This window comes from Cydia splendana, chromosome 24, assembly GCF_910591565.1.
Source record: "Cydia splendana chromosome 24, ilCydSple1.2, whole genome shotgun sequence".
Taxonomy (NCBI): domain Eukaryota; kingdom Metazoa; phylum Arthropoda; class Insecta; order Lepidoptera; family Tortricidae; genus Cydia; species Cydia splendana.
Genome location: NC_085983.1, coordinates 5,553,019 through 5,578,990, shown reverse-complemented (window position 1 = coordinate 5,578,990; position 25,972 = coordinate 5,553,019). Strand labels below are relative to the sequence as shown.

Here is a 25,972-nt window from a genome sequence, read left to right as displayed (position 1 = left end):
CCTTAAATGATTTTCCAATTTTAGGTGTTATAGAGTGATCATTTTGTACGATTAAGTTTCAAATGTATAAATATTACGAATTAGGTCATTTATTTGGCGAATAAATCAATATTGTTTTTCATGAGTGTATAGTAATGCCATCTATGCTTTGATTAGTCAAACATGTGAGTGTGACTATGGAGTTACCACTCTTTCTTTACTTATATTACTCCATGGTATGAGTGTCCCGTAACTCTGATAGTGAAAAACACAGTAACCATAAAACATGACGCCGTTACTTGAGTCGATGCATGATTTTTTTCTTCTTTACCGTTTATTTTTACAATCAATAACTCTTTGTTAGATAAGGTAATTTATAATAGTTATTTGTACAACAAGAGATCAAAGTTTGATATTTCTTCGAGTGCTTATTTTGAGTCCCGTGCAAGCGAAAGATTCTATAATAGATTCACGAGCGTAGCGAGTGAATCTAATTTAGAATCTTGAGCGTAGTAAGGGATTCAAAAGCACACGAGATGTAAATAACTTTGATCTCGTGTAGTACACAAAATTTTTCACCCTAAGCAGTGAGAACATACCTAGAGGGACAGAGATAATAGAACCCAAGTATATCGAACTTGTATTAGACCCCGCATGTTGAAATGACATTTGACTATAAAGGTCACTTGAATGTCATTTTGTCTCACTCAGTGAGCAAAATCGCATTTTGCTCACTGAGTGAAACACGCTCAGTGAGCAAAATGCGATTTTGCTCACTGAGTGAGACAAAATGACTCAGTGAGCAAAATCGCATTTTGCTCACTATTTTTAAGAAGCAAAATACCCTTGTTCGAGCTGCTGAGGTGAAAATGCAATTTCTAACTTGCTTTCATTCTCCTTTCATTAGTATACCATCTAAATAAATTGTGATGATTCAATTTGAGATATACAATAATGAGTAATTTAAATAATTCATAATTAAAACTATAGGTATCATATTAATATTTACAATACACCATTATTCATATTCGTACCTATAATATTCATATTTAATTTCACACTCAGCACTCATTTAATTAAATAAAATTGTGATGAAATAGTAAATGAATATCCTGAATGAATATTCATATACCTACATATACACAAGATACCATTGAATCTTCAAACTCCATAGATTATGATGACCACTTACCATAGGGATAGGGTAGGCCGTAGGCCGTATGTTGTTTGTCACCGTCGTGGTACAATTTAAGGATTTAATAAAAGCATCTAGTGTCTCTATCGGTTTCATCAAGATTATCGATAAAAGATTAATTCTTCAATCATTTCAATATTAAATACACTTGTTGCGGGTTCAGTGTCCCCAGCATGCTTCGCGGTTGTATGGTATTCGTCATAACTCTTTTTTTAATAAAATGCAAATGAGACTAGTGAAGTCGAATTTTGAATTACTCTGAGCGTGAATTCAAACTCACTTAGCCCAACTACCGGGAAGAGTATCATTGACATCATTGTAAATTGTATAAAAAGGTAATTTTACATTTTGGTGCCGTGACCAGGATATTTAATTTCAAAGCCACTTTCTACCAATTAAGGCTTGTTTAACTAGATCTAAGAAAAATCTAGTCTTCCATAGGGTCCAGACATTTCTGCCACGGCGCGGGCTCAGCCTCCCTGTGCCTCTGCCGTTTCGGCCACGGTTTCTTCATGTGCACGTGTTCAACATGCGCACGCTGCTCGCCGGCGGTGGTGAAGCATTTGCCGCATGTTTCGCACTTGAATGGTTTTAGGCCGGTGTGAATCTGCGGACAAAAATATTTATATAGCTGGTAAAACAACTTGTCAGTAGAAAAGGCGCGAAATTCAAATTTTCTATGGGACGACAATCCTTCACGCCTACATTATTTAAATTTACCGCTTTTTTCTACTGAGGGACACGGCTTAACAGACTATATTTACTAGTAAGTCTAGTGCAAGTCTAGTGACTCTGTGAGCTTTAATAGTACTTTTTCAAGGGGGTTTTGTTGACATATGCAGGCTGTATTGGTGACATATGCACGGGGTTTTGGTAACATACTCGTATACAGAGTGTATTGGTGACATATGCAGCGGCCGTAGCACGGTCGCATTTTTATCACCTGTCACCATGCCTGTCACGTTCTAACAAGTATGTAAGTGCAAAAGTGACAGGCATAGTGACAGGCGATAAAAATGGAAGCATGATGCCATCGCAGGGTGTATTGGTGACATAAACAGAGAGCTTTGGTGACAGACACAGGGTATATTGGTGACATATGCAGCGGGTTTGGTAACATACTCGTATACAGGATGTATTGCTGACATATGCAGGGTGTTTTGGTGACATATGCAGGGTATTTAGGTGACATATGCAGAGTGTTTTGGTGATACATACAGGACGTCTGAATGACATAATTATACAGGGTGTTTTAGTGATATACACAAGGTGTTTTAGTATGAAATGCAGGATGTTTTGGTGACATATACGGGATGTTTTTGTGACAAAGCAGGATGTCCTGGTGACAAATACTCACAAACATATGCCTCCGCCTGTTATTGAAGAAGGCAAAGTGCTTCCCGCACAGGGGACACTCGTAGCTGGGTCGCGTGGCGCTGTGCACCCTCATGTGGAACACCAGATTCGTCTTCTGGGTGAAGCTCTTCTCGCAGCGGTCGCACTTGAAACGCTTCTCGCCGGTGTGCACCCACATGTGGTCTTTTAGGAGGGCCATACTCTGAAAACATACAGGGTGGATTTTTATAAATTTGGACAATCACGGCAAAAAAAGTTGCTATGCGTGGCATTAGGAAATTCCCCAACTTTAAAGTAACGATAATAGACTAAGAATTATATATTAGATATTACTAGTGACCCGCTCCGGCTTCGCACGGGTTACACAAAACTTTAACAAATTATACACCTAAACCTTTCTCAAGAATCACTCTATTGATAGGTGAAAACTACATGAAAATCCGTTCAGTCGTTTTTGAATTTATCGCAAACATACAAACAGACCGACGCGGCGGGGGACTTTGATTTATAAGGTGTAGTGAACTAGTGGTATATATTAAAAATTCGCAGATAAAACAAAAACGCGTACTGATAGTCCCACTACTTGACGTTAGATGAAGACTACGAAATAACTCTCGTTTTGGTAAGAAAACTGATGTATGGAGTTACCACCTTTTCTTTACTTATATTACTCTATGCCTATATCAAGTCCCATAGATCTCGTTCATGGGACTTAAATACAAAATGCATGAAAAATCTTAAACCCCTGCAACCAGGGTATGGCGGGAAAGAACTTTTAGGGCTGATTTAGACGATGCGAGAACTCGTATGCAAGTTTCATTACATTGAGGTTTTTGATCGGTAGGTTGAATTGGACGTAACCAACAGTCCGCAATGTAGCTAAAATCGCATGCGAGTTCGCGCGCCGTCTAAATCAGTCGTTACCTGGAAGATGCGTCCGCACTGCTCGCACATGCACGGTGTTTTCATCGCGGGGTACTTGGTTCGATTCTTGTCCGGGTGCGCGCGCCGGAAGTGTTGCGCGTACAAGCGTAGGTCACGCAGTTGGATGCCACACTGGAAAAAAGTTGGGAGTTAATTTAGTAAAACCCGCCCATAGATAAGTTAAATATATACCAAAGACTTATTGATGGTAGTACAGACACAGGGCGGATATATTAGAAAATACGCAAATCGTTTTAAATCTTCAGCAGCACCGGCTTCAGAAACGTCGGAAGCAAGGAGCCCAAGCAATATCTTACCGTACTAATCGTTCTGTCATTTTTTGCGGGGGGAACGTGCACACAGTCGCACTTCTCACTCACTACATACACAATCCACTCTGTAATGACGACACAAACACTTGTCAAAGACAAATCTTGCACACCTCGATCTCTTTATTGTGTACGGATAAGTCACAACACGTACCGCGCTAGTTGTGTGCATGCACAGTTGATCTTGTACCTCGGCAGAGGGGAAATGGTGCGAATGCCGACTCCCTTCCGTGTGCTCGAAGTTTTAAATATATCAATGTTATATAGTTATGTAGCTATCTATTGTAAAAATGTTTATGTATATGCGCCATACGATTAAATAAATACATAAATATATCAATGTTTGCTTAAGGTATTTTTTTTATTTATGTTGCTTGGGGCAGTCAGTTCATAATATTTTGGCGTAACCATCTAGGCAGCTAACAATGGCAACGTGACGTGGTACAAGAAAAAAATATTTACTGACACAATACACCGGCATTTCGAACTTTTACTTTCGCGTTACGAAACTTATGAATTCTGAGATTCTGTCAATCTTCAGTCAATCTGTCGCCTAGGGTATTACATTCGGGGCAAGGTGAGTGGCCATTGTGTACGAAATATTATTAATTACCTGTTCGCAAGTGACGGGTCCGGCGGTGTCCTGTCTCTCTCCGTCGCGCGAGTGTATGACGGGTCTCCTTTTAACTCTCCGCATCACCCGATCGTTCTTCTCCGCGTTGATCCTTCGTGAGTCAACATTTCCTGTGACAAGAGTGTCCTAGCCTCTCATGCCACAATACAAGTGTCACACAAGGGTACAGTACTACAGTACCTGTTCGCAAGTGACGGGTCCAGCGGTGTCCTGTCTCTCTCCGTCGCGCGCGTGTATGACGGGTCTCCTTTCAACTCTCCGCACCACCCGACCGTTCTTCTCCGCGTTGATTCTTCGTAAGTCAACGTTTCCTGTAACAAGTGCGTCCTAGCCTCTCATGCCACAATACAAGTGCACAGTACCTGTTCGCAAGTGACGGGTCCAGCGGTGTCCTGTCTCTCTCCGTCGCGCGCGTGTATGACGGGTCTCCTTTCAACTCTCCGCACCACCCGACCGTTCTTCTCCGCGTTGATCCTTCGTGAGTCAACGTTTCCTATGACAAGTGTGTCCTAGCCTCTCATGCCACAATACAAGTGCCACACAAGGGCACAGTACCTGTTCGCAAGTGACGGGTCCGGCGATGTCTTGTCTCTCTCCGTCGCGCGCGTGTATGACGGGTCTCCGTTCAACTCTCCGCTTCACCCGACCGTTCTTCTCCGCGTTGATCCTTCGTGAGTCAACGTTTCCTGTGACAAGTGTGTCCTAGCCTCTCATGCCACAATACAAGTGTCACACAAGGCCCAAGGGCACAGTACCTGTTCGCAAGTGACGGGTCCGGCGGTGTCCTGTCTCTCTCCGTCGCGCGCGTGTATGACGGGTTTCCTTTCAACTCTCCGCATCACTCGACCGTTCTTCTCCGCGTTGATCCTTTGTGAGTCAACGTTTCCTGTGACAAGTGTGTCCTAGCCTCTCATGCCACAATACAAGTGTCACACAAGGGCACAGTACCTGTTCGCAAGTGACGGGTCCGGCGGTGTCCTGTCTCTCTCCGTCGCGCGCGTGTATGACGGGTCTCCTTTCAACTCTCCGCATCACTCGACCGTTCTTCTCCGCGTTGATGCTTTGTGAGTCGTTCCGGATGCGATTGCTGTAAGATTACAAGTTTGGGTTAATTTTAGCTTCATACCCCAATGCAAAAAGTGTTATACGTTTGACCAGAATGTCTGTCTGTGGCGTCGTGGCTCTCAAACGGATGGACCGATTTCAATGTAGTTTTTTTAACGTGAAAGCGAGTTTTCTTGCTGTGGTTCTTAGCTATGTTTGATAAAAATCGATCCAGCAATTTGAAGGGCATCAGTGCTTTGCCAAAATGATGTAAGGCATTTTCGGCATACAATAGGGTATTTTCCTACTAGTCAAATCAGTTTCTTTTTTAGAACTGTCAAAACGATTTGCTAATATGTAATTTAAGTATATGAAACATTACAGTGACGTGACGGTCAACTCATCTACTATTTATATTTCTATCCGATTTATTAAATAGATATTGTGTTTAAAAATAACTTCTGTCTATGTTTCTCTATTAATTATCGGCTTTATTTCATGCATGGTGTGAAATTATATTATTTTAAATACATTTAAATACCCTATTGTTTAAAATCTTGTGATTAGGGAAGGTTTTTTTTTTTAATTTTAAATTTATTAGTATTCTTCTAGATTCCATACAACAACAGAAATACACAGAAGATGTATGGAGCTTATGTGTGGAGACTTACGGGTCGCTATCGCTGCTATGCCGCGACGACAGCTTGAGATGTCGCGCGTGGGCCTCCTCCGACACGAAACGTACTTCGCACGTCTCACAGTACGGGCCTTCTAAGTCCACCTGCAATCAAAGTAGATTTTAGTAGTAGCAGGCGTGGCTCACTCCGCGATTTCCTCGCTTTGCTACAGGTAGCTACAAGTACATCCGTTCCACACCAATTTTGGTGGCTAGCCATAAGCCGCGCGTGGCACTGTCGCCACCTAGCGGCCATATCTGTGCTGATCGTAACAGACGCGTTTTGTTAGAAAGTGAGTCTTCTGTACATAGTACTATTATTTATTCTGTGTTAGTAGTCCCTTTATTGTATACAATATATCGGAGCGGCCGTGGTGATCAAAAATATCTGAACACGAACACTCTAACGCCTTGACAATAGAGGCGTGTTCAGATATTTGTGAACACCTTGGGCGCTCCGATATATCTGACGGCGACTGTACAAAGGCAAACTTATATCTATAAGGGATCTCATCCAGCTAACCTTTCAGTAGATGATTTTGATTTTTTTACAGTTTGGTGCCGTGACCACGATATTTCATAATAGTTAGTTTCATAAACTTTAAGTTTTAAAAATCGTATTCGTATTTCATGGAACTGAATTCATTTTACAAGGACGGCGTTTAGAGGAGGCACTTAATTATCAAAGATTTAATAAAATAAGATGTGAAAAAATCGTGCCCCCGAGTTTGACAGTTGAAAAAAATACCGTTGTACAGCACAGAAAGTGACTTTTTGACAGTCCCGAGCGTCGGCGTCTAAAGTTCAATTTTTTTAGCATTAGAAATAAGGTAAACAATCTTGATGTGTCAATCTTGATTGAAAAACACATTCTAAAAATAAGTTACGGCAAATATGTAACAATTATGAATCTAATACGATCATTTATATTCTTCTGCTTTCAAAAGTAATAGTTATTGATTTTTAAAAAGCGTTTTTCAATTAAAAGTCATGTCAAGATCGCTTACCTTCTTTCAAGTTCTTTCTAATGCTAAAAAAAACGAAGTATAGTCAACTCAATGGCTGCTGGTCGATGCAACATCGGGGCAACTGCGCGCTCAAAAGACGCTACAGATTTAGGTAGTGCATAATTATTTTCCATCGTATTTTCACGGAAACGCATGAACGTGTCTTGCTATTTCAGTCAATCTCGGTACAAAAAGTACTGACGTTGACTGAAGTAGCATGACAAATACGAACGTTTTCGAGAAAATACGAAGGAAAACAATTATGCACTACATCTGTAGTGTGCTCTAATTGTGTAAACAAACCAGAGACCACCTCAACTACTAGACGGAGCACATAAGTCAATTGAGGTCACCACACATATGCTCTCCCGTACAAATTTAGTATGGCAGCGCGACCGCTTATTTCAGTTGCACCCACAATTAGCAATTACCCTCGAGTAATTTTAAAATATTTATAATTTTTAAGCTTTAGGGGTGTTCTTGGATTATTATAGTATAAAATAACGTAGAATACAACTCTATTGTGCTGTTAGATTCGTAGTATTGTACATATGTGTGGTGACCTCGTGCTCTTTGTAAACGCTTCATAATGCTGTGTCTGTGTAGTCTGTGAAACAAACCGACCGTCTTGTCCTGCAGCCGGTGTTTCTTCTTCTTGTGAACGTCGATGCCCTTTTTGCTGACGAATGTGTACCCGCACAGCTCGCACACGAAGTCGGACACATGCTTTATTCTTATGTGGCCCATGTATGTCGTCAGTTTACTGGAAGAAGAGATCATCATCATCATATCAGCCAGAGGACATCCGCTGCTGGACATAGGCCTCCCCCAAAGAGTGCCACAATGACCGGTCCTGCGCCACCCGCACCCAGCGCGACCTTTACCAGGTCGTCAGTCCACCTTGTGGGGGTCTACCCACGCTGCGCCTTCCGGTACGGAAGAAGAGATACAAATTATTAATTTTATCGTTTTTAACCTTTTGAATGCCAAACGGCGTATCCATTTGCCGTGCCACTGACGCCACGGGGGTAAAATTTAGTTTTGTGAATGCCAACCTAAAAGTGGGGTATTTTTCAGTAGATTTTCATCAAAAAACGATCGACGTCAAATGCCGTCTTTGGCGTCGTTGTCACGATTTTGCGTTGACGTCAATTGCCGTCTGTGGCGTTCAAAAGGTTAAACCGTGTCGTTCGGTCATGGTAATATTAATTTAATTCCATCAATAAATAAAATAAAAAGGAGTTTTAATTTTTTTACTTTGTACAGTCAACTGTAAAAATATGGGTGCACAAATCATCTCAAAAATATGTCCCATAGCTCTTATGCCAGCGAATTAAGAACTATGGGACATATTTTTGAATAAGTTGGCTACACCCATATTTTTACAGTTAACTGTAACCTAGTCGTATCCGATATCGGATAGGACAGTGTGAAAACGCTCTTAGGAACTGCGAGAATGATACTGGAGAGAATCACTCACTCGAATTCGCTCGGACAGTGCGGGCACTGGTACTTAGTGCCGGCATGCCACTTCTCGTGCTCTCGGGCGACACCCCTGGAAATAAAACGAATCATATATGTGAATAGGTTCTGCTTAGAGTCTGTTCGGAAAGAGAAGAGTCGTGGAATGTATTGGGTCCCATACCAGTGGGGGGACACTCCTGACTTCGGCTAAACTCGGCTCCGTTCGGCTCGGCATTACTCCGAGCAATTATTAGGGTTGACACAACTTGACGTCCCTTTGAAAAAAAATGAAAATGAAAATGAAAATCTTTATTTCAGGCAACTAATGGCCCATACATAAATACCTTAAAACTAGCATACATATTATATAAAAATATATTTTATAACTAAACTTTAAAAAACTAAACACTACATATCACATTATGGCTGCGATGCATTACGCAACCCCGCAGTGTCAGGGAGCCGGCCGCGGAACCGCCGAAACTTGACACCCTTCGGCCAAAACTCCTCCTTGGTGAAGGTCGCTAGATGGTCAGTCGGAACGCTCACCACAAACGAATTAAAATTCGCATTGTGTCGAGATTCCAACTTCGCGACCCTCAGGATGAATCCGGTCTTCGTTTTCACATACTTTACGATGTCATCGACCTTCGTAAGGTAATGTAGACGGGACACATACAGCAGCGTCGACGGTGTTGCAGGACGCAGCAAATGGTTCGGTCCAGTCGGTGCGGTACCACACTGATTCTGACGTGCGTGCACGACCACAGATAAGATAATGGCTTGAATTTTGACAGCCCTAAATAGCCGAAAGGGATAGTGCCATACATTTATTTCGATTTTGTAGGAAGTGTCCTTTCTGCACGGTAGTACTATTATTTATTTTGTGCCCATACATTCCACGACTCTTCTCTTTCCGCACAGAATCTTAAAGAAACGAGTATACACACGACAATTCGTTGTCATGAAGTTAGTATGAGAACACATTCTGTGACGTCATTAACCAATCCATCTTTATATGGAGCCTTAATGATTTTGCACTGAAGACGCGAAAATATGCTTGATTTGATAACATTCGTAAAATATTTTATTCAATAGGGAATATTACGCGAAACTCTGCGTAGGTCGCGCCACTACCACTATCTGTCACAATCTGGGGGTCTACCGCGAAACAAGAAAATCGAAATTTCGTTATCTAATCTCTCTATCACTCTTTTTTTTTTTTTTTTAATTTATTGCTAATAAACAAAAAACACTTAAAACTATTACAAAACTTCGCCAAACTGCGAAACAGTTTGTTGGCGAATGAAATACACCCAATTATACCTAAATGTTTATACCTTCATGCTTAATACTATGCTAATTACTAAACTAAATATGACTAACTTGCATTAGCGTAACTATTTAATAACAGACTTCTAATTTTTTTCTTAAATATTGTTTTTGTTGAAATATTTTGCTCGGGGGGTATGACATTAAAAATACGCGGTATTAGGTACTGCCTTGTTCTTCGGCCGTAATAATTGGAGGCTTGTGGCTCGACATATCGTTTTCGTGTAGATTCTCTTAGACTTCTGTTGTATATTTTTACTATCTTAAATTTAGGACACATATACTGTTCGACAGCTAACAGATATTTAAGTTTTTCGTGAACAGGTAAAATGTTACAGCTCTGAAAAAGTTGGTTATAGTGCTTGTTACATTTTTCTTTAGTTTTCTTATCTACTAATATCTTAACAAGTCTAAGTTGTAAGTTAAGGATCTTATCAAGTTGAGTTTTAAATGTGCGACCGTATGCCACTAATCCATAACTTATCACAGAATCTGCTAATGCGTGGTACAGTGTAAATAGAACCGCCTTATTTACTATAGGTTTTAAATTGATAAATTTGCATAATATAGACCTTAACTTTTTACACACCGACTCCACATGGAGGTTCCAATTAAAACAACTATCGACATTTAAACCCAAGTACTTATAGTTAGTGACCATTTCAAGGCGACTGCACTTACACGACACCATGTCATTGTGCAAACATTCATATGTGTGCCCTACTATTCCGAATTGTTCACAGGGAATTTTGAGGTACGGAGACTTTATCAACATACACTTGGTCTTTGCTACATTCAGTATAATACCGTTATCGTGTGCCCACCTCAGAATGTTGTTAAAGTCTGCCTGCAGCCTGTCCCGCATGAGCGCGACGTCCCGGTCGGCGTACACCAGGCACGTGTCGTCCGCGTACATGTAGGTGGAGCAGTGCTCCACGACGTTGCTAATGCTGTTCACGTGCATGATGTACCCGACCGGGCCGTACACTGACCCAGTCGGTACGCCGTATTTTATATTGGCTTCTTCTCCCGTTTCATCTATTATCTTCGTGCGAAGCGACCGGTTATGTAAGTAGCTCTGAAACCACAGACTAATTGGACCACAGATGCCGCACTCTTGCATAGCTTTGAGTAGCAATGTGTGGTCCAAAGTGTCAAAAGCTTTTTTGAAGTCAATATATAATACAGCTACATACATTTTTTTATCCAATTTATCATTTACATCGTCCACAAATTGCGCTAAAGCAGTAGATGTACTGTGTGACCTTCTAAATCCATGTTGTGTGTCTGATAAGACGTTATTATTTTCTAAGAAGGTATTTAGTCTGCCTACTATTACTTTTTCTGTTATCTTATTTATTGTGGATAGGATAGCGATAGGCCTATAATTAGAATAGTCACAGTGACTGCCTTGTTTGAAAATCGGACGTATAATAGCCTTTTTTAAGTAATCTGGGTATACACCCTGTTTGGCACACATGTTTATAAATTTAGCTAGCACTGGGCTTATTTTGTTTTTCACATATTTTAGGTCACAAACTCTAATGTCGTCTAACCCCGGAGCTTTCCGACAGTTTAAGTGGTCTATGATTTTTTCAATTTCCTGCGAATTAACTAGCTGAAACCTAAAAGATACATTACTTGGCCTTACATAGGCTGACCGGTTTAAGAAATTGTGGTCACAGTGGTGCTTAACACGGTCAATTTCTTCTGTGAAGGTTTTGGCAAAGTTCGTACATATATTTCGTACAGAATCCGTCTTCCCCAAGTACTTCATTATAACGGTATCAACATCATCTTTTTTATTACCTAACCACTTGTTTATGACTGCCCAGATCTTTCTACAATCCCCATTACAGTTAAATATTTCCTCTCTCCGAAACTTATTTCTAGCTGAATTTATTAACTTGTTTGTTCTGTTCCGGTGTCTAGTGTAATCTAACCTTAATAACATATTTTTCGGGGCCGCTTTCCATTTTCTAAATAACTCATCCCTACGTTCTATCATCATTCTTAGATAACTGTTGATCCAAGGTTGATTTTCCCGCCTATTTACAATCTTTACAGTTTTTTTACTTTTATCGTATATATTTTTAAAAGTGCTACACATCAAATTATATAACATCAGCGGACAGTCCAGTGACAACAACTCGTTCCAGTTTATTTTATCTAACTCTGACCTCACTAATTTGTTATCCAATACACACCGCAAATTAGAAACCGAGGACTCACTTCGTTCACTGAAACTTAAGTTCGCTCCTATCATGTAGTGATCTGATAATTTGCACCTAAGTATGTGTGTCTCGACGCGCGCGCGCATGCGTGTGCGCACCCACACATGGTCGATGCACGACGCTGATAGCACACCTGCCACCACCTCCTCCCTAGTGCACTCGTTGATACCACTCTGCAGGCCGCATTCACACAAGGTGTTTCTGTAGTTATCAATACTGCTATTCGATTCTAACAAGTTTATGTTTGTGTCTCCTATTAATATAACATTGTGGTTGCTAGGTATTTGTTTCAAAAGGTTTTTTAATTCCTCTGTAAAATATAGCTTGTTCGTATCGGGAGGCCTGTACAGCGCGATAACATGTATTTTATTAGCTCCCATGGTAATTAAGCAATGTAACATTTCCGAAGAATACACCTGTGTTGCTTGAAGTTCAACGTTGAGGTCCGCTTTAAAATACATCAGAACACCACCTCCTCTCCTTGTTTCTCTGGTATAGCTGTACATTTCATAGCCAGGAATCTCGTAAAAGCTCAACTCCGCTTGTTTAATATTTATCTCGCTTAAAATGATAATGTCTTGACTGTAGTCGCACTCTTTAATTTGAAGACAAATCTCAGAAAAGTTCTTTCTTAAGGATCTTATATTTAAATATATTATTTGTAGTTTTTCAGACGTATTCTTAATATAAGTGACCCAATCATCTATTCGCGTAAAAGGCTTAAAATCTATGTTGTCATCTAAATTGAGATCGTTGAATTTTAATTACATTAAGGAAAACACGTAGTGTGGTCCCGCGCGTTCTTTATTGTTCACTCGGCGTTATCACAGCTGAGTTTGTTTACGTCCGCCTCCGATCGAATATGGGTAATCTTTTTGAGATTATCGTCTTTTTTTACAAGGATTCGCAGGTCTTGCACCCATATATATTTATATTTATCTTTTAACGTTGTTTTTGTGCTGTCGCATATATTTAGGAAGAGATTCGTTTATATAAAGTCGATTGTTTACTCCGTTCTCCAATATATCCTCATTAGTCAACCGCATTTTTTTCTTAGAAATCCATTCATTCCTGGCACTCTTTGTACGCAGTGATACAATTATCGGGCGCGGCTTGGATTCATTTTGCTTTTCTCTACCTACCCTCTTTGCAACTTCTATGTCTTTGGGGTTTAAATCTAGCTTTTTAGCAATTGTTTCGGCTATCTTCATCGTATTTTCTTCTTTGCTCTCTGCTAGACCCACCACTTCGACGTTCTTCTCCACTTCTTTCAGCTCGAGCTGTGCCACTCTCGCTTCCAGAGCTTCGTTGACTTTTTGTAGGTTTATATTTCTGTTTTCCAGTGCAGTCAGCTTTTTTTCGGCACTTGCCTTAAACTCTTGCAGGCCCTGATACTGCTCAGCGTAGAAGTCTACAGAGTCAGATAATTCTTGGATTTGCTTTTGTAAATCATAGAGTATCCCGAGTTTGTTGTTCACCTCCGTCAAGACTGTCTCCGCGCTGGCCTTGCTCACATCAGTTATGTTCAACTTTGGCGATTGTGCTTTCGGACTGGCATCGGCTTTGAAGCATCCATCACAGATCTCATTTCTCATTTGAAATTGCTTTTGATTTACACATCGTTTGTGAAAAACTCCTTCACACGGTCCCTTGCACCTAATTACTTCACCTTTGTCCAAGGACACGAAAAGCTTGCACTTTTTACACCGAACCATATTTAAATAAATAGTATACACTTAGCAATAGTCACTCGTTAATCTCGGCAAAACACAACACGTTCATACGCGGGGCGCGCGCGCGGCGAACTGCGTATATTCAAGCTGCTTACCTGTTTCTGCTTGCATATATTCAAGCGATAAAGAGGCAGCGATAACTTAATTTCGATTTTCGCGTTTACCGGCCCTTGTTAACAAACCGCATTGATGCATCATTGTCATATTTTATTGTCTGTGAAAACTTGTCAAAAAACAGTTTAAGGCACAGTATGTATAAGTTACTCTATGAATTTACTACAGTCGGTAGTGCTGCACTCTGGCGGCAGAACATTGCAGTAATATCCCCTATTATTCAGTAAGAAGATAAAGTTAGACCAAGAAAATCCTGCAGCGATTTCGATAGCCCACGCAGTGCAAGTGTTATTTTAAACGTCAAACTTCTATGAAATTATGACGTATAAAATAACACGTGCGCTGCGTGGGCAATCAAAATCGATGCAGACTTTTCTTGACCTAACTCTGGAGTTGACAGTGACAGACAGTTGACAGGGAGCCCCTGTCAATGTAATAATTACCTGTTTCTGGTGACGAACGGACATCCCTTACAGCTGAATTTTTCTGTATGTTGCGCTGTGAGGTGCTTTCGGAGCGCCCGAGCGCTCTTGAGCCGGCTCTTGCATATGAAGCACTCGTAGGCTCCGGATTGCTGGAATGAAAGCACTTAATAAGCAAAGCTTGAACTATGGGTACTAGGCGACGATATACATACTTATATAGATAAATATGTAACGGTGCGTATAACGAAACGTTACACTATCAATCTTCATACTATTTCTGGCACCATACAAATTCTAAATTCCCTTTTCAAATTTAAATCCTTCTCCAAATTCCATTCCATGATTTTTATTTTCAGTTCGATCCAATACGTCGATCAATAAACATCACATTTTATTCTAACCGACTGTACTTCATAAGTTCGTAAAATACGGCCTAAAGCCTATATAATATTATTTTATTAAGTGAAACGTTTATATAAGTGCTGTGCTGTGTGCATAAGTGTGCGGTACTATAGTGTTTGTTTAGTGGCCCTGCACACCTTCCAGATATCTATATCATCATCAAGGCACATATTGTAAGTTATAGGAACTTCTAACCTTCTATAAGTAAATTACGAAAGTGTTTTTATACATATCTGTTAACACGTAACCTGTATTGTTACAGGTTCCTTTATATTTAAATTAATAAATACCCACTCGTCCTGGATCCTGCCTTTAATTCCTACCATCCCGGTGAGGCTCCATCACAAAATACATACATAGATAACATCCATAACTTAGGAACAAATATTCGTGATGAACATTTACATAAACATTTTAAACAATAAGTAGCTGGAGTAGGTGGCACTGGTATATATATATACCTCACTATGCCTCACTGAAATGTGAATTGCTTCACAAAAAGGTGTGACGCTTCTGTGCCTCACTCAAATGTAACACACCTCACACAAACATGCCATACCTTACAGTACCTCATTCAAATATGTGGCACGTCACTGTAGATAGATAGATTTATTTATTGGTACTGGTCATACACTGTCAACATAGGTAAAAAAATCACAATTTCCTCAAATACGACTCACCTCACTATGCATCACGACGCGCGCATCATATCTTTCCCGTACAAGGAACCCTCTATAACACAAGCCACACTTGTACGGCGCGCTCTTGTAGTTGGTGCTCTCCTGCCGTTTCTGTATCTCGGCTATTTGTGAGTATATATACAAGACTCACCTCACTATGCCTCATGACGTGCGCATCATATCTGTCCCGTACAAGGAACCCTCTATAACACAAGCCACACTTGTACGGCGCGCTCTTGTAGTTGGTGCTCTCCTGCCGTTTCTGTATCTCGGCTATTTGTGAGTATATATATACGACTCACCTCACTATGCCTCACGACGTGCGCATCATATCTGTCCCGTATAAGGAACCTTCTATAACAGACGCCACACTTGTACGGCGCGCTCTTGTAGTTGGTACTCTCCTGCCGTTTCTGTATCTCGGCTATTTGTGAGTATATATATATATATATGCGACTCACCTCACTATGCCTCACGAAGTGCGCGTCATATCTGTCCCGTACAAGGAACCCTCTATAACACACGCCACACTTGTACGGCGCGCTCTTGTAGTTGGTGCTCTCCTGCCGTTTCTGTATCTCGGCTATTTGTGAGTATATATACGACTCACCTCGCTATGCCTCACGACGTGCGCATCATATCTGTCCCGTACAAGGAACCCTCTATAACACACGCCGCACTTGTACGGCGCGCTCTTGTAGTTGGTGCTCTCCTGCCGTTTCTGTATCTCGGCTATTTGTGAGTATATATACGACTCACCTCGCTATGCCTCACGACGTGCGCATCATATCTGTCCCGTACAAGGAACCCTCTATAACACACGTCGCACTTGTACGGCGCGCTCTTGTAGTTGGTGCTCTCCTGCCGTTTCTGTATCTCGGCTATTTGTGAGTATATATACGACTCACCTCGCTATGCCTCACGACGTGCGCATCATATCTGTCCTGTACAAGGAACCCTCTATAACACACGCCGCACTTGTACGGCGCGCTCTTGTAGTTGGTGCTCTCCTGCCGTTTCTGGATCTCGGCTATTTGTGAGTATATATACGACTCACCTCGCTATGCCTCACGACGTGCGCATCATATCTGTCCCGTACAAGGAACCCTCTATAACACACGCCGCACTTGTACGGCGCGCTCTTGTAGTTGGTGCTCTCCTGCCGTTTCTGTATCTCGGCTATTTGTGAGTATATATACGACTCACCTCGCTATGCCTCACGACGTGCGCATCATATCTGTCCCGAACAAGGAACCCTCTATAACACACGCCGCACTTGTAGGGTGCGCTCTTGTAGTTGGTGCTCTCCTGCCGTTTCTGTATCTCGGCTATTTGTGAGTATATATGTCGTAAGCCGATCGTAATGTTCCTGTGTAATGTTTTGACGATAGTCACATTAAACCAATACATAGGTAGGATAGGTTCGTTAGGTTGCTTCAGATGCCCGAAGGGCAAACTGCCCAGAAATAGGAGCCCCACGTAGCGGGTCTCCGTCGACTCAGGGAACGAGTCAAAAATTTTCACGTTCCACGATATGCCTAGGAATTTCACGATATGCCTGATCTTACGATCGGCCGCCGACATATATACGACTCACCTCACTATGCCTCACGACGTGCGCATCATATCTGTCCCGTACAAGGAACCCTCTATAACACACGCCGCACTTGTACGGCGCGCTCTTGTAGTTGGTGCTCTCCTGCCGTTTCTGTATCTCGGCTATTTGCTCGTCGTAGCTGAGTGTAGTGATGGTGAAGAGGGACTCGTCCAGACCGTCGGTGGTCTTGCGCCGTTTCACGTCAGAGTTTTTGTACCTGTGGAGGATTTTGATAGTTTTAATTAACCCCCCTATTGATATACCTTGTAAAATTTTGTAAATTTTTCTCTTTCTAATAACTCACAAATTCTAAAAATACAAAGTATTTTCAATGTCTTGTTAGATATGACATATAGCCAGCAGCAGAAGTTGCTAAGCGGGCGAGGTGATCAAAAATACCTTGACATGTTCTCATTCTCTTAACAATAAAGTCGCGTCAAGATCGTTCACAATGATCTGATGACCTGGGCCGCTTAGCAACTTCTGCTGCTGACTGTATATCCTTCCGACATTACTTTTCTATGAGTAGCAAGTAACTAATATACTAAAGAGAACATAAAGTAGCCGGCGATGAAAGCTTGAATTGATTTTTGTAACAAAATCTTATTAAATTACACAAACGGGTCAACTGCGATATAATTTCATTGTTTTTACCTTTAATTCCGACGTTTCAGCTGAGTTGCACCAGCTGTGGTCACGGAAAGACGTCGGAATTAAAGGTAAAACAATGAACTTATATCGTGGTAGACCCGTTCGTGTAATGAAATATGTGTACAAAACGCGAGAGTTTAAAGTGTTATAAAATCTTATTATACATTGAGGTGCTACTTTTTGGAAGTACCATTTGATTGTTATACACGAAAGAATAAATGAAAAGGCACCAATTTGTTTTAAAATATAATTAAAACACCGACTGGCCGACATTCATCGCTCTTGTCACAATCACTACACCTTATAAAACAAAGTCCCACACCGCGCCTGTTCGTTTGTATGTATGTTCGCGATAAACTCAAAAACTACTGAACGGATTTTCATGCGGGTTTCACCTATCAATAGAGTGATTCTTAAGGAAGGTTTAGGTGTATAATTTGTTACGGTTTTGTGTAACCCGTGCGAAGCCAGGGCCGGTCTCTAGTCATAATATAGATTTGAGAATTATTGGGTTTGTATGCAACAATATATCTTTCTTTTCAAAGATATGCTGATTAATAAATACAGAGACTGAAATATGATACTCACTTATCCATAGTAGTCACTGGATTATCTTCCTCCTCTTTCTTCCTCACTACCTTCTCCTTCTTCTTCACTCTAACCTTCTTGACTTTCCTCTTCTTCTTCACATACACTTCACTTAACACCTTATCATCACTATCTTCATTCACCTCGTTATCAACATAACTTGCATCATTATTATATTCATTATCATCATTAATATTATCATCATAATTATCAAATTCTTGATAAAATAATTCTGTATTATTTTTTTCATCTTTTATAAGTTCTACTTCAGTTATAGGCGGTACTTTTTGTTCGATATCATCAGTGTCTTTGATTTCTGACTTGACTATGATTTCATCCTCATTTATGTGTATGTGGAAATCGTTAGGATCATAGTATTTGTATGTCAGATGAGATCTCAGTTGGTTTTGGCGGCGGTTTATTGAACGGATGTCGCGTATTGTGATCTGAAAAGACAATAAAAAAAACTGTATTTAAAATATCCTACTATTTATTAACTTTAGGCACCCACCAATCAAAAATTTCTAAGAGATTGACTTGACAAAATAAGGAAGGAATGAAGGCCTTTTTATAGGCCTATTGGCGGCGAGGGTATTGTATAAATGAGGATGTTTGGTCATCCATCATGCAAAAACGGCTGATTGCATGTTGATGAAATTCGGCACTTATATAGATACTTTATATCCCATCAGTTACCCCCTAATGGGTTGCAATTAGTTTTCGAAATTGGCGTCAAATAAATAATAAATCACACATCACACTCATGACACATAGGATGAGTCTTAAGCGATTGAAGCATGGTCCCAAATTTTATGTATTCACGCCAGGAACAGAAAATTTGTGTGGCATGTCAAATTTGATCATTGAAAAAGTGACCTTGACATTTAGAACAATAGGTTTAAATTCACACGCCCGGATCGGTGTCTAAGCATACGAGGGATATAATCAAGAATTTGATCTATCGATTTACTCACGTATGGACTGGCGTGAGGAAGGCCGGTGAGCAGGTCATGTGCTCTAAGGACTTTGCTCCTAAACCTGGCAGCTGTTAACAGTCGATGGCCGCACTCCCAGCAGAGACGCTGAGGCAATTTGTCTTCCTCACTCATCTGTAAACATGTTTTGCGTGAATACAACAAAAAATACTAAATACAATAGTACATTACTATAGAGGCCGGGAAACGAAGGGTTGCAGGCCAAGTAGATATAGAGGCCGAGCGTAGCGATGGCGATAGGGATACGCGGCCGGCAACCCCTTTTCTCGCCGAGATTTGTATAGTGCTTTTCTCAAACTTGCAATGAAATATTAAAAATATGATGATGATTGTTTCATGTCCTAATGTGATAGATTATTCGGTGGGTGCTTAGAGCATTTAATAACCGGAGTCGCCTTTAAGAGTTTACCCCTATGCCGAAAACCTTGCACAATTGTGCAAACTTTTGTATGGACTGACGTTTATCTGACATGGCTATTTGTACGTTACGTGCAAATCATGTACAAACATACAGGCATACATTTGACGTGCCCTTCCCCGCAAAAATTGGCAAACTGTTTTGTACCGAAAATGACAGCCAAGGCGTCTCCAGTTACTAAAGACGCGCGGCGGGGAACGAAAATTTTATTATTTTTGCGCTACGACGCACTGTTTAGGAGATACAGCCTTAGATTTTATTGTAGGTAGACTGTCCTATCTTCTAATACTCCAGGTAGATGTAAAAAGTAAGTATGGATTATAGAGGTCTTTCTTACCGTCATCCCACTGACTTCTGTGAAGGCCTGCTCGAGCTTGTGATCCCGTATGTTGTACATCTTGCAGTCCGTTGCCAGGCATATCCTGCACACCTGCAAATAGAAGATTGCATGTTCGTACATAAGTACACATTGTACAAGAATTTAAAGTATGTTATTCCTATGCGAAATTGTGACGTGTGTCTCTTAGAGCCAGTTGCACCAACACAACAAGTTTGACAGACTGATCAACGTCAGCCGGCGCCCCCCGGCGCTTTACTATGAAACTTTCCATACATAAAAATTTAGCGAACTCTTTAACGATACGAACAGTTTGGTGCAACCGACCCTTAATCACGTCATCAAGGGACTGTTAAGGTTATCTGTTCACGCTCCTATTTTTGTAGTTTAAAACACCCCATAAACCATAGTTTACAAGAATGGATTCGCCTTTGTAATGTACCTTTGTGACTTATTCTGTACAGTAAAGAGTTACCCCCCATATTCATAACACTTTACGGGCCTGATTTAGTTAAATTATGCTTTATCCCTTTCTTACAAATATATATGTCAAAATTACAGATAATGACTAACGATTATTAACTAATTCAGGCTTGTTTATTCATAAAACGGGGATTGATATCATCATCAGCCTACTCTCGTCCACTGCTGGACATAGGCCTCTCCTATTGCACGCCATTGAGCACGATTTGCGGCAACTCTGATCCAGCTCTTGCCAGCCGCCTTGCGAAGGTCATCGCTCCATCTAGTCTGAGGGCGTCCTACGCTACGTTTGCCGATGCGCGGTCTCCACTCGAGGGGGGTTGATATGTGGGTTAAAATTATTTTCACCATCTTGTTTTTTTTCCCTATAAAATTACGCAGTGGAGCTTCTAATTTTTATGAGATAAAAATTAATAAGTGAAAAGAAATTTACTTATTATAAGTGAAATGTAATTTATTTATTAATTTTTATGACATAAAAATTAATAAGAAAATTTCAGTAAATTTTAGTAACACTCGACTTTTTTATTCATTTGATAGAAGACAAAAAATAAAGCATGCAAGTGTGGTCAGAAACAAGACAACAATTTTGTACATATAAATACATACACCTAGGCATGAGCAAGTGACATTTGCTAGGTATAGTAGAAAAACTTGAAAATGTTATCTTACCCTTAAAGCAGCAGGTGCGTCCAGATCATTGGCCAAATCCTGGAAGATGGAATGAATATGTCATCATAACACAAAAATACTGCATGTTCAAAGAGACACAGTGTGGTTATACCAAGGAAGGAATGATGGTGGGCAAAGAATGAGATGGGAAGAGGAGTTCAGGTGGCTGGAGCCTTGTGGAGAAGATAGGCTCTGGATAGCGACGCGTGGAGGAATATGAGAGAGGCTTATGTCAAGGGCAACCAGACAAAACATTTGCAGAGAAATGCTAGCAATAAGTAAGTATACTAGATAAGTTGGTCTGTGTTCCGTTGTAGCGTCACAAAAATTAAGCCAATTTTCATCAACTGATTACAAAATCCATATATCTTATCTATGTTTTATTACATATATTTTTTTACATATGCTCTTATTGTATAATAAATGGTGCAATAAAGAATATTTACTTACTTAATTCTACAAAATATAAAAACATACATTTGTATGTTATTTGTATGGCAGATAGGGTGGTTCAAAAAACATTTTTTTTTATTTTCCTACGGGGCACCCCCTTATTTTGTTACACTTATTATGCTGATAAAATACACCAAGTTTCGTAATTTTATCTCAACTACAAGGGGGTGCTCAACCACTTTGAAAATTTTCAAAGTTGTATGAATACCAAAAAAAAAGTATTTATTATTCAGAATTTTATTTAAGTATCTGGTTTCACACTATTTGCACATGTGATTTATAAGTTTTTAAGTAGAAAAAAAAATTTATTTCTATTTTTTATAATTTTTCAAAAGTAAGATTTTTTGAATTTCACCTAAAAAAAATCATAAAAACCAGAAATAAAAATATTTTTTTACTTAATAACCTTTAAATCACACTTTCAAATAATGTGAAAACCACTACTTACATAAAAATCTAAAAAAAAAAAATCTTACTTTTGAAAAATTATAAAAAATAGAAATAAAAATGTTTTTCTACTTAAAAACTTATAAATCACATGTGCAAATAGTGTGAAACCAGATACTTAAATAAAATTCTGAATAATAAATACTTTTTTTTTTGGATTTCATACAACTTTGAAACATTTCAAAGTGTTGTAGCACCCCCTTGTAGTTGAGATAAGATTACAAAACTTGGCGTATTTTGTCAACATAACAAGTGTAACAAAATGAGGGGGTGCCGCTTCTTCTAACTAGAGTTTGAATTTTTCCCATACAAACGTGAACCACCCTAATGGCAGACTACATATCTAATTTTTATTTGCTATTATTATCTAAATGTTGACTTATTATTGAATTTTTGTTACAAACCTGAGCAGAGACAGGCACAGCTCCATTCTTGATCTTCCGTAGCCCACATCTGGTCTCATAAAAGTCATCATTCCGGAAGTGCTCCGAGCATATTGTGCTGCGGTCTTTTGGCTCCCAGTCTGACATGCCTAGCGCCTCCATCCAGGCATTCCGGAGATTTGGCTCTTTGGGAAACCTAGTGTTACATAATTCTATCAGTATTGGACATTACACAGTACTCACAGCAGGCCCGAATTGGAGACGAGTGGCCCATGACAGACCCCAATGGAAAGAGCTGGAGGAGGCCTGTGCCAAGCGGCACACTGAGCTAAGAGACATACTCAGAATAAAAGGGCTTAATAAAACAGAATAGAATTGGACATAGCAGCATAAACAAAACAGAAATTCTAAACATGGTGTAGGTACTCTTTATAACAAGTTATAGGGAATTTAGGTTGTATCTGTAACTGTACGGACATCATTGTCGCATGTTTATCACTTGTCATGTCATGCGTCACTTTTGCACTTTCATACTAGTTAGAATGTGACAGGCATGGTGACAAATGATAAAAAGGTGACCATATTAGCCTAACTGGTTACAATCAATCAATTTATTTATTACAGACAACATAATGGTCCACATATTGTTGGCAGCTTTTCATGTGCTGTTCTAAATTGATCTTATAACCTTATCAATTCTTTGGACAAAGTATCTGTTTTTAATTTTAATGTAGTTTTAACATTAAGACAATAATATGGCAAGCTTTTTATTATTCCTGTTGATCCTGGAGCTCACAACTACAGGGTTTTATCAACTGAGTCAAGTACATTATTCACAAAACAATATTAAAATAATTCAATTAAATCTTAATAACATTATGTATACAAACAAACCAAATAAACTGTTATACATACAAGTGAAATGTAATCCCGTGGCTTTTGGTTGTTCGTTTCGTATCGTTGAAACAGCTTTGCACACTGCACCGCATTTCTATGAGGTTTTTCACTTATAATATCTTATTTATAACACAAAGATCGAAGTCATCGAGATCTTGTAAATATAACACTTATAATCCAATTAGACATTTCTGTGTCAGCTTAAATCAACTGCAGTGCTTATTTTCTTTGTAAGGCATTTTCTTGACACGATATCGTTACGTTTATATTAATGTTTTTGTAGAATTTATTCAGAATTTAGAACTAACTAAATACACGAAACGTCAAAAATGTCCTTGACGCATTCGCCATTTTCTTTTAGATTTTTTTTTAACTTCAGCGTGAGGCTATGGTCGATCCAAGAAAAATGTAGCGAAAACCGGTTTATCGATTAGTTGCAAAACAAGAAGCGCTTCACTATTGTCATATTGTACTTGCATTGTATAGCTTTTGTTGCATCTCTTTCTCTCTTATCTGTCTATACAAATGAGAGACAAAGATCGTATATGTTTATATACTTCTACATGGTATAGCACAACTAAATCAAAAATCCTTTCAATTGTCATCAGTCTCTTTCTAACATAGTGAGAAAGAAAAAGCTAGAAGTAGGATGAAAGTGTCTGGAATTTGATAGCATAATAATGCAAAGCTTCTGTCAAAACTCAAAGCTATTGGAAGTATTTCCGATTTTGTTTAATTTATATAATTTGAAATACAAAATGAATAGTGATAGTTTAATTTTAATAAAATAGCGCCTATAATATGTACAGAGGCCCCTTGTTATGTAAATAATTAAAGGCCTGCGTACGAAAATGGCTTATCCTGATTTGTTGCAGTGATGTAAATAATTTTCATTATTTACTAATATTTAAAATGCGGTGTTGCGTGCCGGGCTGCAAAAATGACTCGAGACATATCTCGAAATCCCAGGGAATCACTTTTCATGTGTAAGTATCGTATTTTAAATCGTTTTAAAGAATGATACTATAGCTTCTACCAAACTAAACATACTCTATTTACAGCATTTTACTAATTAAATTACTATTAATTATAACTTTAGTCAAGTATTCCCCCACATTTCTACTCGTTTAGGATAAATGAGAATTGGAGTCTTGTAATTGTAAACTAAGTACATATTTCATGTCACTAATTTCACTGTATGTTGCTTGCTTAGTCCAAAACTTTTTAGTTTGGAACTAGTTCAATTTGTGTGAGACCCACAATGACATTTCATATGTATTTGTACCATACTTTCAATTTGAATATTAACCTAACCTTAATATTTAAATTGAAAGTATGGTTCAAATTTTTAAATATAAGGAAAAATATTTACAGACCTTAGAGCATTTAGTAACCGGAGACTCCTTGGCTGTCACGTCCAATGGCTATTTCTACATGATTTGCATGTAACATACAAATGTCAGATAAACGTCAGTCCATACAAAAGTTTGCACAATTTTACAAGGTTTTCGGCAGAGGGGTAAGCTCTTAAAGGCAACTCCAGTTATTAAATGCTCTAAGTTACAGACATATCTGTTTGGTAAAAATTTGTAGTATAGTTTGCCTATAGGTATTGTACTGAGAGAGGTCAAGCTCTCCTCCCAGCAACATGTTGTGTATAGACCAGTGGTTCCCAAAGTTGACTGGGCTCCAATAGTTTGGGAAATGCTGGTATAGACAATTAACTAGCTACTGCCTGCAACTTCATCCATAAAACCTCTCAATCCTATTAAAAAAAATGTGTCACAGTGGGGCTCTATACAATTTGAAAAATATACATACATATAATCTCGCCTATTTCGCGGAGGGGTAGGCAGAGACCATGGATTTCCCTTGCTACGATCCTGACATACTTTTGGTTCCTTCACTTTCATAACATTCCTCATACACTCTACACGCTCGCCGGTTTAGGGTGCTCTTGATGTGCCTTTCTTCAGGATTGAAAAATATATGTTTCTAATTTCAAGGTCCTACCTTTAGGTATCTGTTCTAGGTACGGACACTGTTCTACATACCACAACATAAAGCATAACACAACTGAACTGTATAGATAATCAACACAATTTAAAATTATGTGTGTGTGTAATTTACTTATTCACGAATTTCACTGCATCACTCTAAACTGCAATATCATTGCTCATAATATAATTTTAATTCCAGCTTCCCCACTGAGCAAACTCTCCGTTCCTCCTGGCTCCGAGCTCTTGGTAAAGAATCATGGGAGCCCAAGGAGCGCAGTGCGGTCTGCTCGGAGCATTTTCTTTGCGAAGACTTGTATGAAACCAAGAGTGGGCTCAGGAAAGTGAGAGCAGGCGCCATGCCAATAGTGCAGGATGCTAGTTGTGACTATGGGGAAGCTAATACATTGCAGGTATATTTTTAATGAATTTATTTATAAAAAAAACGAAATGTCTTCACTAAAGAGCCACTTATTAACTCGTGAAGCGCCCTAGTATTACACGTGTGATACTAACTCCATTCTAT

The 25,972-nt window shown here is 39.5% G+C and overlaps 2 protein-coding genes and 1 long non-coding RNA gene across 3 annotated transcripts in view; 2 read left to right on the top strand and 1 right to left on the bottom strand.

Annotated features, from left to right (window-relative positions):
* Positions 1-1,096: 1,096 nt before the first annotated feature.
* On the bottom strand, positions 1,097-23,763 carry LOC134802331 (zinc finger protein 724-like). Its single transcript, XM_063774938.1, has 15 exons — positions 23,468-23,763; positions 22,574-22,748; positions 21,270-21,308; positions 20,115-20,207; positions 19,339-19,473; positions 18,365-18,810; positions 17,126-17,342; positions 14,465-14,595; positions 8,625-8,699; positions 7,769-7,907; positions 6,133-6,242; positions 5,366-5,504; positions 3,455-3,586; positions 2,532-2,732; positions 1,097-1,781 (listed from the first exon to the last, which is right to left on the bottom strand). The coding sequence occupies exons 1-15, from the start codon at positions 23,539-23,541 to the stop codon at positions 1,602-1,604; spliced, it is 2,286 nt and encodes a 761-aa protein (XP_063631008.1). The 5' UTR covers positions 23,542-23,763; the 3' UTR covers positions 1,097-1,601.
* LOC134802539 (uncharacterized) lies at positions 19,518-19,677 on the top strand. Its single transcript, XR_010145862.1, has 2 exons — positions 19,518-19,564; positions 19,600-19,677. It is a non-coding gene; the product is annotated as an uncharacterized LOC134802539 (long non-coding RNA).
* A 320-nt stretch (positions 23,764-24,083) lies between the features above and the next one.
* The window catches only part of LOC134802328 (zinc finger protein 616-like), a 30,239-nt gene continuing 28,350 nt past the window's right edge, over positions 24,084-25,972 (top strand). Inside the window, exons 1-2 of the mRNA XM_063774934.1 lie at positions 24,084-24,435; positions 25,649-25,859. Of these exons, the coding sequence (XP_063631004.1) occupies positions 24,362-24,435; positions 25,649-25,859 (285 nt within the window). The 5' untranslated portion in view covers positions 24,084-24,361. The remainder of the gene's footprint in view (positions 24,436-25,648; positions 25,860-25,972) is intronic.